At 38.3% G+C, this 12,118-nt stretch overlaps 1 protein-coding gene across 1 annotated transcript; it reads left to right on the forward strand.

Annotated features, from left to right (window-relative positions):
- Positions 1-1,108: 1,108 nt before the first annotated feature.
- Positions 1,109-11,295, forward strand: LOC135636699 (protein TOPLESS-RELATED PROTEIN 2-like). The gene is made up of 25 exons (XM_065148638.1): positions 1,109-1,952; positions 2,034-2,213; positions 2,305-2,418; positions 2,515-2,673; positions 3,414-3,594; positions 3,675-3,801; positions 3,883-3,992; positions 4,117-4,255; positions 4,362-4,471; positions 4,589-4,658; positions 4,765-4,838; positions 4,904-4,999; positions 5,081-5,176; positions 5,396-5,523; positions 5,955-6,189; positions 6,270-6,443; positions 6,959-7,066; positions 7,150-7,296; positions 8,359-8,469; positions 8,547-8,726; positions 8,852-8,980; positions 9,109-9,204; positions 9,400-9,585; positions 9,950-10,122; positions 10,807-11,295. Exons 1-25 carry the CDS (start codon positions 1,873-1,875, stop codon positions 11,018-11,020), a joined length of 3,417 nt encoding a protein of 1,138 aa, XP_065004710.1. The 5' UTR covers positions 1,109-1,872; the 3' UTR covers positions 11,021-11,295.
- The last annotated feature ends 823 nt before the right edge of the window (positions 11,296-12,118 follow it).

The following is a 12,118-nucleotide window of genomic DNA, read 5'->3' on the forward strand; positions in this document are numbered from 1 at the left end:
CGCGTCACGTGTCGCGAGAGGACTTCGGTCGTGTATCTTTGCTTTCGTTCCCTCGACCATTCTCCGACTCGTGATACTTTGTTCCCCACTTTAGAGTACGACGTGATAGGGGCAGATTCGTCACTCCGTTAATGTCCGCGTCTCACGTCGCAGCTTTTCGAATCCCTTATCCGTTGCATTTCCCTGTTCTGTCCCCCATTCTTCGTTGAAATGACTCTCTTGTCCTCACTAGTAAAGAAATCAACCTTTGGCTAATTGATGCGTCATGTTATTTTTATTTGTCCTCTTCATCCATGTGCGTTATCGGAACGTGAGCCACAGGTGGGGTCGACCCCTTGGGCCCCGTCCAGTCACAGCGGCAGTTGAGAGAGGGTAACTCGCGGTTGGGTAGGAGAAGGCTTTTTTTCTTTCTCGAAGCGCAAAAAGCGAAAGCGTGCGAGGGAGGAAAAGGTAATCGTCACGTGATACTGTCGTTGGTGGACACGTCGTCGCACGATTGTGCTCGTTGCCCATTGGTTGCGCACTATTCATCTGATAAGTCATCCTAGTTATCAACACTGATAAGCGCAACGAGTTCTCTGGACTAAACCGATATTTTATAATTTCACCCTCCTTTTTTGCCGCATCAGTCCGCTATCGCTAACGAGAAGCACCGAACGCAACTAAAGAATGCGAGTATACAGAAAAACCGAGCGTAACTTTATCTCCTTCTCAAATTGATTTTTGAGTTGACGGAGTACGAGGAAGATGACGTGGCGCGCTCGGCATTAGTGCGGTTGAAATTGACGAGATTAACCTTCTGGGCGAGCCCTCGAGAGAAAGATGCTCCGCCAGGGGTACAAAGTGACGATTCTACCCCTAAGGTGCTCCTCGAAACTGACGCCAAGTCCGGATTTACGGGAATGACCCTCGCGACGTGACGAGCGGTTCCGTAGTCTTACAAGAATACCCCTACTTTTGTTTGGGTAGGTAACACACATCGTCGCAATAAATGCGGTAAAGTTGTAATTTCAGAGAAGCAGATGGATAATTTAGGAAAGTGGAAGCGGCTTTTTCTGCCAGGGTTTCCACCTATAAAAGGCGAAGGGAAGAGACCATCGAAGCGAGTAGGATTATAACAGGTGAGAAAGGGAGTGAGAGCGACAGAAGGATAGGAGAACACGGCGGCTGGAGTGGAGGAGAAGAAACGAGAGAAAGCAGTGAGAGAGAAGAAAGTGCGCCTCGAAACCCTAGAAAATCTCGAAGGAGGCGCAGATCTCCCGGATCCGGATCGGTCTTGCTTCCCGGAAATTTCGCGCTTTTGGTTTCTCGCGGGATCCGGCTCCAGATCGAGGGCTTGTTCGTGGGGTACGGGGGAGAGAAACTCGCGGGAGGTCCAGATCGGTTCCTGACCGCTGCCGCGGGCTCTTTCTCCGGTCTGGTGGCGGTCTGGTAGGGTTTCTCTCGCTATGTTGCTCTTTTGGTGGCGGATTTCGAGTTAAGTGGGGCGGACCAGGAGATTGTTTGGGGTTTTCAGGGGCAGGGCGGCTGTTATCGTCTTCTGCAACTCTCGGTGGAGAACGCGGCTTTTTGTTGGTTAGGCTTTTGGAGTCTCAGCTCCGATCTCTGTATTCGAGCCAAAGGAGTTAGATATTTGTGACCATTTAGCTTTAGTGTTTGTGCTCCATTTCGTCGTTTCTGAGCCTGGTCGTTTGGTTCGAATCGTTGTCACCTAGTTGGTAAAAGAGGAAGCTCTCCACTTGAGAGACTTGGAAGGGAAAAGTCCGTAAGTGATTGAGATAACGTTTGAAGGTTTTGCTTGTGTGGTTTGTCTTCGACCTATTGGGACTCGGTCCTTGCTCTGGTGCATTTGGGATTTGCTACCTGGAAACCATGTCGTCTTTGAGCAGGGAATTGGTTTTCCTGATACTGCAGTTCCTGGATGAGGAGAAATTCAAAGAAGCAGTTCATAAGTAAGTAGTATTATTTTCTTGATAATTTTTATATCCAAAGCTCGTTTTTATTTTTACTAAGGCAAATGGTTTGACTTATAGGTTGGAACAAGAGTCAGGCTTTTACTTTAATATGAAGCATTTTGAAGATCTAGTTCAGGCAGGGGAATGGGATGAAGTTGAAAAATATCTTGGTGGTTTCACCAAGGTTGAAGACAATCGATACTCGATGAAAATATTCTTTGAGATTAGGAAGCAGAAGTATCTGGAAGCACTTGACAGGTGAGATTTTGTTCCTTTTCTTTTGGAATCCTGTTCTTTAGTTTTAGTATGTAGTCCTTATTTGATAGACCCACCATTGTTGTTCTCTCAGGCATGACCGAGCTAAAGCTGTTGAGATACTCGTGAAGGATCTCAAGGTTTTTGCTTCTTTCAATGAGGATCTCTTCAAGGAGATTACTCAGCTGCTTACCTTGGAGAATTTCAGGTAATTTAGCTTGGGTTTGTGGAGTTGTTAGTGATGTTGGCATCATTTTCATGATGAATTATTATTCTTCTTTCTTTCTTTTTAAAATTTATGCAGGCAAAATGAGCAGCTTTCCAAGTATGGTGACACAAAATCAGCACGAAATATAATGCTAATGGAGCTTAAAAAGCTCATTGAAGCTAATCCTTTGTTTCGTGATAAGCTAACATTTCCACCATTTAAGTCTTCTCGGCTGCGGACTTTAATCAACCAAAGGTGTGCATTTCCCTCTTTTATCCTTTATTTACTGTATAGTAGCTATTATTTCAATGTTCATTGATATTATTATCTTCAGTACTGTTATATTCAGCAATGATGTAGCAAACTACTTATTGGATTTTCTATTAACAGAAACTGCAATTATGGTTTAGTTGGTTAGCATAGAACATTAACAAGACTATTGTGCTATTCCTTTAATAATGCATGTCATATATGTGATATTTCTCTATTTAATTATGTTTATATGGATAATTTTTCACACATGAATGCTTTTAACACATATATAACTATGTTCACATCTAATTTAAAAATTAAGTAATCAGGAACACTATTTCATATCTGGAAGCAGAATTGGTTAGAAAAAAGACTAGGATATTTTTCATTTACCCTATCTTACTTCATTTAGTTTGTTTTTTCTATGATTTAATTTTTTTAATTTAAAATCTCATACACAACAATAACAACAACAACAACAATAAAGCCGTAAGTCCCAAATAATTTGGGATCGGCTATATAGATCTTTTGCGATCATTGAGATATATAAAAAGTCATATATTTAATTAAATTCAGAATACTTAAATCCTTTTAATTCTTTTTAGGTCTTCCTCTGTCGTTCCTTGTACTACTAGTATTAATTATTTCACCTCTTCTGACTACTGCATCTGGAGGTTTCTTAAGCACATGCTCATATCTTAAAATCTCATCTGCTTACATATTTCTTTGAAATTTCTTTTTAGTCTGAATTGGCAGCATCAGCTTTGCAAGAATCCACGCCCCAACCCTGATATTAAAACACTTTTTACTGATCATTCTTGTGCCATTCCTACTAATGGAGCACGTGGACCTCCCCCGACAAATGGCCCACTTGTGGGGCCTATTCCCAAATCTGGGGCATTTCCTCCACTGTCTGCTCATAGTGTAAGTGGATTTGATCACATCTATTTCTGGCCCTTTCTTGTGGTTCCTGTTTATGGACTATTAGCCTACCCTCAATACAGCCATTCCAGCCAGTTGTCTCTCCACCTGCAAGTGCCATTGCGGGGTGGATGACGAATGCGAACCCATCATTATCACATGCTGCTGTGGCACAAGGTCCTCCAGGTCTGGTTCAGCCTCAAACTACAGGTGTTTCTCAGATGCCTATATTCCCTGGTGACTGAAGATATTTCTATATTATACTTTAAACAATGAATTTTACTTCTGCAGCTGCTTTCTTGAAGCACCCAAGGACCCCAACAAGTACTCCTGGTATGGATTATCAAACTGCTGACTCGGAACACTTGATGAAGAGATTACGTACAGGTCAATCAGATGAGGTATCTAAGAAATTAATGCTGCTACAGGACACCCATAACAGTTTCTTTGTCATAACTTGGGTCAAATATGAAGTGAATTTGTTTGGTTTGTCATGCCATAACAACAAAATAGCTTCTTCTTTAGGTGTCATTCTCTGGATCAAGTCATCCACCTAATGTTTACTCTCAAGAAGATATTCCGAAAACTGTGGCACGGACTATCAACCAAGGTTCTAATGTCATGAGCTTGGATTTTCACCCAATTCACCAAACAATTCTTCTAGGTATGTGATTGAACGATTGATTTAGTGATGCATGGATGTCTTGTTTGTGCTGTTTTTGTCAATGAGACTCGGTTCACTTGATCAGCTTGATTTTTTTGCTTTGTAGTTGGAACAAATGTTGGTGACGTTAGCATATGGGAAGTTGGAACGAAGGAAAGGATATCACACAAGACGTTTAAGGTTTGGGATATTGGATCTTTTACTGTGCCTCTGCAGGTGCTCCCTTGAACTTAAAACTTCTTGTTGATTGTCAGTTTCTTGTGACATAAAATCTGGCTCAACCTTCTTGCCAAATTATGATTCATAAACATACCTTGTCTATTCAACTTGCAGTCACCTCTCATGAAAGATGCTACCATATCTGTCAATCGATGCTTGTGGAGTCCTGATGGAACTATCCTTGGTATAATTCATCTGCTTGTTTTTTTCAATATGGTTCCATGTTGCTAAATTTTAGCATTGCTTTATTTTCCTAATAAATGTATATGCTGCTGTATGGTCTCCTATAGGTGTTGCATTCTCAAAACATATTGTTCATACATATGTTTTTAGTTTAAATGGAGAGTTGAGGCAACAATTGGAGGTAAGTTTAATATGTTATTCTATTGCCATGCATGTGATGGTACCTGACTGTTTGGTGTTCTGTAGATTGATGCTCATGTGGGTGGTGTTAATGACATCGCTTTCTCCCACCCTAAAAAGAGTTTATCAATAATCACATGTGGTGATGACAAGACGATTAAGGTGAGAAGCAGAGGCTGTATCTTTGATCTATTTTACTTGTTATAAGCATATCCTTATCATTTTCATTGAACTGAATGGCAGGTATGGGATGCTGCGACAGGGCAGCAGCAGTACATTTTTGAGGGCCATGAAACTCCTGTATATTCTGTGTGCCCTCACTATAAGGAGTCTATTCAGGTTTGTTTCCAACCCTACTAATTATTGAGTCTATTCAGGTTTGTTTCCAACTCTGCTAATTATTTGTTTACTAGGCCGATCATCATTCTTTTGGTTAATTAAACAAGTTGAATCAGTCTTTTTGATCTTTGTTGTTGGTGATGTGTGTTTATTTAGCTGATGGAGTTGTCAGAAAAGGTCTTCTTAACCATTTCTGATGGTAATGTTCTCTTTATGCAGTTTATCTTCTCAACTGCTATTGATGGGAAAATCAAAGCATGGCTTTATGATTGTTTGGGATCCAGAGTTGACTACGATGCTCCTGGACATTGGTGCACAACAATGGCATACAGTTCAGATGGGACAAGGTGAAGATTGTCTGTCTACATATTGAATTTGTCACTGCCATTTGCAATCATATGTTGGTATGGCAAACTCTTAAACATCTTTAAGCTACCATAAGAAGAGGCATGCTACAAAGCCTTACATGTTGAGCCTCTTGCTGCCCTCTTTCACATGATGGGCAATAATCAGGGTCTTGTCAGAGGGGTGAGTCCTTGACTGGCAACCATGTAGGGTGTTCCTAAGGCTTCCAACTGGCCTCTCCAGTATTTGACTATTAATAACCATCATCACATGTGATCATCCTTATACATATTACTAGTAGTTGTTTCTTTTATCCTCCTATGTGCCGTTGTTATTTTTCAATACTGCTAGAATAGTGCCAATCTCTGTTTTTGTCTTGACTCTCATGTCAGTGTATTGGTCATCTAAAATTTGAACTTCCGATCTGCTGCAGGCTTTTCTCTTGTGGAACTAGTAAAGACGGTGACTCTCATCTGGTTGAGTGGAATGAAACTGAGGGAGCTATTAAGAGGACATACTCTGGCTTTAGAAAACGCTCATTAGGGGTTGTTCAGTTTGATACAGCTAGGAACCGATTCTTGGCAGCTGGAGACGAATTTATGATAAAGTTTTGGGATATGGACAATATTAATATACTAACTACTACTGATGCAGATGGTGGATTGCCTGTGAGCAGCTCAATTCATTTACTTCTTTATTGTCAAAACTGGAACTTTGATCTTTAATAGTCCTTCTTTCCCTTGTGCAGGCAAGTCCTCGCTTGAGATTCAACCGAGAAGGCTCATTACTTGCAGTGACAACAAGTGATAATGGAATTAAGATCTTAGCAAATACTGATGGCCAAAGGTTGGTAAGGATGATGGAGGGTAGGGGATGTGAGGGATCTCGAGGCCCTTCTCAACAGATTAGCACTAATTCAAAGGTAATATTTTTTCCATTCTAATTTTCATGTTAGAGGCAATATGATACGAACAATACGGACTGGAGTCAGTATAGATTCAATTTCTTATGTTGTTAGAGTTATGTGCTTCTACATATATTCATTTTCCTTTTTTACTTATATGGAAAACCTTTTTTTTTTTGTAATAGATGCAATAATGCCCGATCTCAACCTGATTAAAAAAAATAGTATGATCATGCCTAACAGCCAGGTCAAGAAAATTCCTTGCTTCAACATGTTGAACTTTAGATAACTCAGTGTTTGAATAAAGTAATTAGCATAGTGAAAGGTAGTTTTATCTGAATTTTCTAGGACAATTGTGTCATTTTGATGTGTGAAAATGTCTTCTTCTATTCTTGTTTTCTAGATACCACTACGTGATAAAACTGTAAATCTCCTCAGAGCTAGTTGAGGACCTGAGGTTTCTTTCATAGATTATTTGTCATCTCTAGGCATTTATGATGATCTCTTTAACATGCTATCTTTACATTATGCAGCCCCCAATTATAAATGCACTGGGAGCTGTTTCAAATGTTTCTAGCCCTATAATAGCTACTCCTGAGCGACCAGATCGAACCTTACCTGCAGTATCAATGAGTAGCTTGGTGAGAGTTAATATGCACTTTCTTCCTATGTTACTGATAGCATTTATTGGTATAGAGATTATGACATTAAATGAATTTTGCAGGCTGTTGTGGAAAGTAGCAGGACTACTGATGTTAAGCCAAGAATTCCTGAAGATACTGAAAAAATCAGAAGCTGGAAGTTAGCTGACATTGTTGACTCTGCTCATCTCAAAGCCTTGCGTTTGCCAGATTCCATGACTGCGAGCAAGGTTTGTTCATATTTCTGTTGCAGGATTTATTTCAGCAGTTTTTCATATTGGCAACAGGACTTATGTAATTAAATATCAAAATTTTTATTATTTCAAATTTATTAATTGAAAAGAAACTTTGTGTAGCAATTTTTTCATAATGAATATTTAAATTATAAAAAAAAATAGCCAAGTATTATTTTTCTCTTGACTGTTGCAAGCATTTTCATTTGTCACAAAGGAAAATATTAGGACTGGGAACCATTAGAATAGAGGATAATCAAGTAATAAACATTCTTTATTATTTGTTTTGTCAAAAAAGGATCTTTTTATATCTATATTTGGGTGTAATTGATGTTGCTCATGATTTACATGAATAAGAAATTGAGGAAAGATACCAGGATGGATGCTCTCAATTGTTTGAAAGCTCATAAAAATGAACAAAATATACAGGTATAAATGGCAAGGTGTAGTGAGCATTCTTTCCTGGTTTCAATTAAGGTTCATATAGGTTAGCACTAGTCTTTTGCGTCAGCCAAAGTTGTCGAAACTGGTATTGCTTCAGTCAAATTTGATCAAACAAAATCCTTGTTACGTTGTATATTTGCAGTTGGCATTGCTTTACTTTTTCTTTGGTAACTCAGGATCACATTTAGTTGGTCTAATTATGCTATAAATCCAGGGCACTAGACACCATTGTTGATTGGCCCACATAGAATGGAGATGAATCGCAAATCTTATGTGTGAAACAAGAAGTGATAAGATTCATCCAGAATTCATTTGTGAGGAGAACACTAATATACACAAACCAAACAAGCCACCCTGTACGCATACCCTGGAAAAAAATATCAGTCAACCTCTACAACATGGATCTCATGTCTTGTTTAATATGTCAAAGTATCAGTTGTGGTTTAATGTTTATGTCAAAATATTTGTTCAACCTGTTGTCTTTTTTTGTCCCATCATGGTTGTCTTTCGAATTTCAAAATTTTGGGTGGCTTCATATGGTATATGCTTTAGATGGCAGATCTTTTTCCCATTAATATCTTTGACTCAGGGTTCCCTGTTCAATTTGATTTTTAGGTGGTGCGGTTGTTATACACAAACTCTGGGTTTGCTGTATTGGCTCTTGGCTCTAATGCCATTCATAAGTTGTGGAAATGGGTGCGTAATGAGCGAAATCCTTCTGGCAAGGTAAACAAGTATTATCGATGAATTTATCTATTAGATGCTAATTTGTTTTCTAATGGGTTCTTCTCTTGGTGCTTCAGTCAAATGCATCTGTTGCCCCTCAGCTGTGGCAGCCATCAAATGGTGCTCTTATGACAAATGAAACAACTGACACCAATCCCGAAGAAGTGACTCCATGTATTGCTTTGTCAAAGAATGACTCCTATGTAATGTCTGGCTCTGGTGGCAAGATTTCATTGTTTAACATGATGACTTTCAAGGTGCATAGTTTCTTTGATTGTCATTAGACTGATGTTCCTTGCAACAAACTTGGTTTGATGTCCGAAAACTTAATGACCATCTTTCTACTTTAATTTTAATATCTTACCTATGTGGCATTTCATAGGTCATGACAACTTTCATGGCACCCCCACCTGCAGCCACCTTTCTGGCATTTCATCCTCAGGACAACAATATCATTGCCATTGGAATGGAGGATTCTAGTATTCAGATTTATAATGTACGAGTTGATGAGGTCAGTATTCTCATACTTTGTATGCTTTGTGAGAATACAAACAATTCTGTTTGTAGTTTTGGAATGATGATGTCTAAACTTCTCTAGTATGGTTTTCCTAATGTGAACATTTACTGAAAACTTTGCAGGTTAAAACCAAGCTCAAGGGTCACCAGAAAAAAATAACTGGTCTTGCATTTTCCCAGACATTAAATGTGCTTCTCTCTTCTGGAGCTGATGCTCAGGTGCATAGATTAAAAATACCAGCTTTTGGATTTCTTTTATCAAATATATACATGACATGGAGGTGATATGATTGTGATTACCCAAAAGTGATGATGCTTTCACATTGGTGTCTTTCAACTGCGTCATTAGTAGCTTTTAAGGTGCTCAGCTTCAGTATCCCTGTGATGGTCTTCTTCTGATAAACTAAATTGCAGCTATGCATGTGGAGTATTGATGGATGGGAGAAGAAAAAATCACGATTCATCCAGGCACCAGCTTCCCGTGCATCTCCACTAGTTGGGGACACCAAAGTTCAGTTTCATAATGATCAGACACATTTCTTGGTCGTCCATGAAAGTCAACTAGCAATCTATGACAGCAAGCTCGAGTGTTTATGCTTGGTGAGCTCTTCTAAATATGCAGTTTTATATTTTCCAACTGGGATTGACAGGAAGCTTTCCCATAAGTCAGATTCTACCTCCACTAGTTCTATAGTCTCATATCTGAATTGGATGGTCCTTGTTTCTCTGGCTTTATAGTTGCCGGTTTTCTCAGTTTAAATTAGTTGTTTAGGTTTGACCTTACACCTGGCTGTATGAAAATTATTCCTGCAAATGTTTCTTCTTTACCATGCTTTTTAGATGCTCTCTGGATTCTCTATTTAACAGTATCCTTGCAGGCGTTGTTTCCTTTATATGAATTCTTCTGTTCAACTAGCCAGTCTCTTTTGTTTGGCTCAACTAATACGTTTTTTCTCCAATTCAGTGGTCTCCTAGAGATGTGTTGTCAGCACCAATTTCAAGTGCAATATACTCTTGTGATGGTCTATTGGTGTATGCTGGATTTAGTGATGGTGCCATAGGAGTTTTTGAAGCAGACAGCTTGAGGCTTCGGTGCAGGGTTGCACCATCTGCTTATCTATCATTGTCCATTCAGAGGTATACTGCTTTTGTTTAAAGCCATCTTTTTTGCAATATAAACATAAAATTAAAGTCCCATAAAGTTATGTAGCAGTGTAGTAGATCTTTAATTGTTAATTGGAGCTATTACTTTGTGTGCTTTCTTCTATATTTCCCTGTCTAAGTTGATATGTGTGACTTTACATTCTCTTTCTCATTCCTCGTCTGTGACATTTAGTTTGGTTAGTCTATTTCCACCATAAAACTATATTATATATGTCTATGTAGTCTTGTATTGTTGTTGTACATGCATTTTAAGTGGCATGGTAGTATCTAGCAAAATGATGTTAAACTGTTAAGAAAGCTATTGGTTCACAAGTTGTCTCTGTATTTACACAATCCCATCATAGGCTGTTAAAACCAACCAAAGTAAGCTCAACTTCTATTTATGTTTTTCTTGTATATTCAACTTGTGAAAAGTCAAATCCGAGAAAGAGTTTTCGATGCACTTACAATAAGAGAGATCATATAAAGGGGGCTTTACATGAAATGCTGATATCATTTCTATGGGTTTATTTAAATAGACTCTCATTATTCGCATGACACAGTAAGCCATAAATACTAATTATCAGAAAGAGATTTGTGGTGACATTTTTTTGTTATTATTTCTTTAATAGATTCATTCTGATGGATTTTCTCGTGTTTTCTTGCAACCATTTCCAGTTCTGCAGCTGTCTTTCCCATGGTGATTGCTGCCCACCCATCTGAATCCAACCAGATAGCCCTGGGAATGAGCGACGGCGCAGTCTATGTTCTCGAGCCATCAGATGCTGACCTGAAATGGGGATCAGCGCCTCCCCAGGAAAACGGTGCTCGCCCATCCATCTCCAATCCGGCTTCAAACAGTAACCAGACATCAGAACCCCCTCCTAGGTGATCATATATATATATATATATATACACTTTAAATTTATTTCTATTGATGAAGAGATTAGGTGTTTCTTCAAAGGGCTTAAAAGGAGAGCAACATCTCCAAATACGACTCTCAAGCTGCACGTGTTTCTTCTCTGTTCTGGGTGACTTGTTCCCTCCCACTTTGTAAAGCTCCTCATGATCTAACTTGGTATAGATATTTCAGAAACGGCTGGGGAGATGTGTAAATTATACTGATTGTGCTTCCCTAATCTAGTTGGATTTAGTTGCCAACTTTTAGGATTGTTTTCCTCACCTAATGATTGATGCATAGTTCATCGGTACTGGATCGGAATGCCATCAACTTTTAGGATTGCCATCTATCCAAAAATGTTGATGGGTATAGGATTCTACAGTTAAGTGTTGTTCCCCTTTTTACAGATTCAATTGATTGATGATATCTCATAATGAATTTGAGATCTACCACCAGTAATCATTGGAAATTTGTGAAAAGTTAAAAGCTAAACTTGATATTGTCTGACTTGGTTCAATGGTTGCGGGGGTAGTTGGCTTGCACTTAAAGATGATCTTAAGTGAATTTTTAATATAGATCTTTGTTATTGACTTAATTGATTTTACATGTCGTAGTATTCCGTTATATAAGATTAGTCCTTTTAAATTCTCTTATAATTTTTTTAAAGATGATGAGTTAGAAAAAGTATTTAATTTAAAATTTAATAATTAATTAATTTGATAAATATTTGGTAGGTAATATAAATTATAAATATATATTTTATAAATTTTGAATGATCACACGATAAGAATAATAAAAAGAAAATAAATTTTTTTAGTAAAATAATAATAGATTTTGATTATTGTTGTTAAACTAGTAATAAAATAAAAACAAAATAAAATAACAACTAATATTGATTAGTGCTAGTGAGCAAAAGATTTTTTAATCCTTTATTTTATAATAAGGGTGAAATATTTTTTCGAACTGGTGTTTTGGAGATACGTGGTCCATTCACCCGTTCTTGTTGGCCATGTTGCCACGAGTCGGTGGTTGGATTAGATGTTTCTTTTATATATTTAATCCCGTCACCAACTAGAAGCCTTTCCTTAG

This window comes from Musa acuminata, chromosome BXJ1-1, assembly GCF_036884655.1.
Source record: "Musa acuminata AAA Group cultivar baxijiao chromosome BXJ1-1, Cavendish_Baxijiao_AAA, whole genome shotgun sequence".
In the NCBI taxonomy this organism is placed as follows: Eukaryota; Viridiplantae; Streptophyta; class Magnoliopsida; order Zingiberales; family Musaceae; genus Musa; species Musa acuminata.

Bases quoted from the DNA above. Each gene is read 5' to 3' on its own strand.
- LOC135636699 (XM_065148638.1), top strand. From the start codon at position 1,873: ATGTCGTCTTTGAGCAGGGAATTGGTTTTCCTGATACTGCAGTTCCTG. The intron at 3,595-3,674 runs GTAAGTGGATTT...CCCTCAATACAG, and splicing joins CTCCACTGTCTGCTCATAGT to CCATTCCAGCCAGTTGTCTC. The intron at 8,981-9,108 runs GTCAGTATTCTC...AAAACTTTGCAG, and splicing joins ATAATGTACGAGTTGATGAG to GTTAAAACCAAGCTCAAGGG.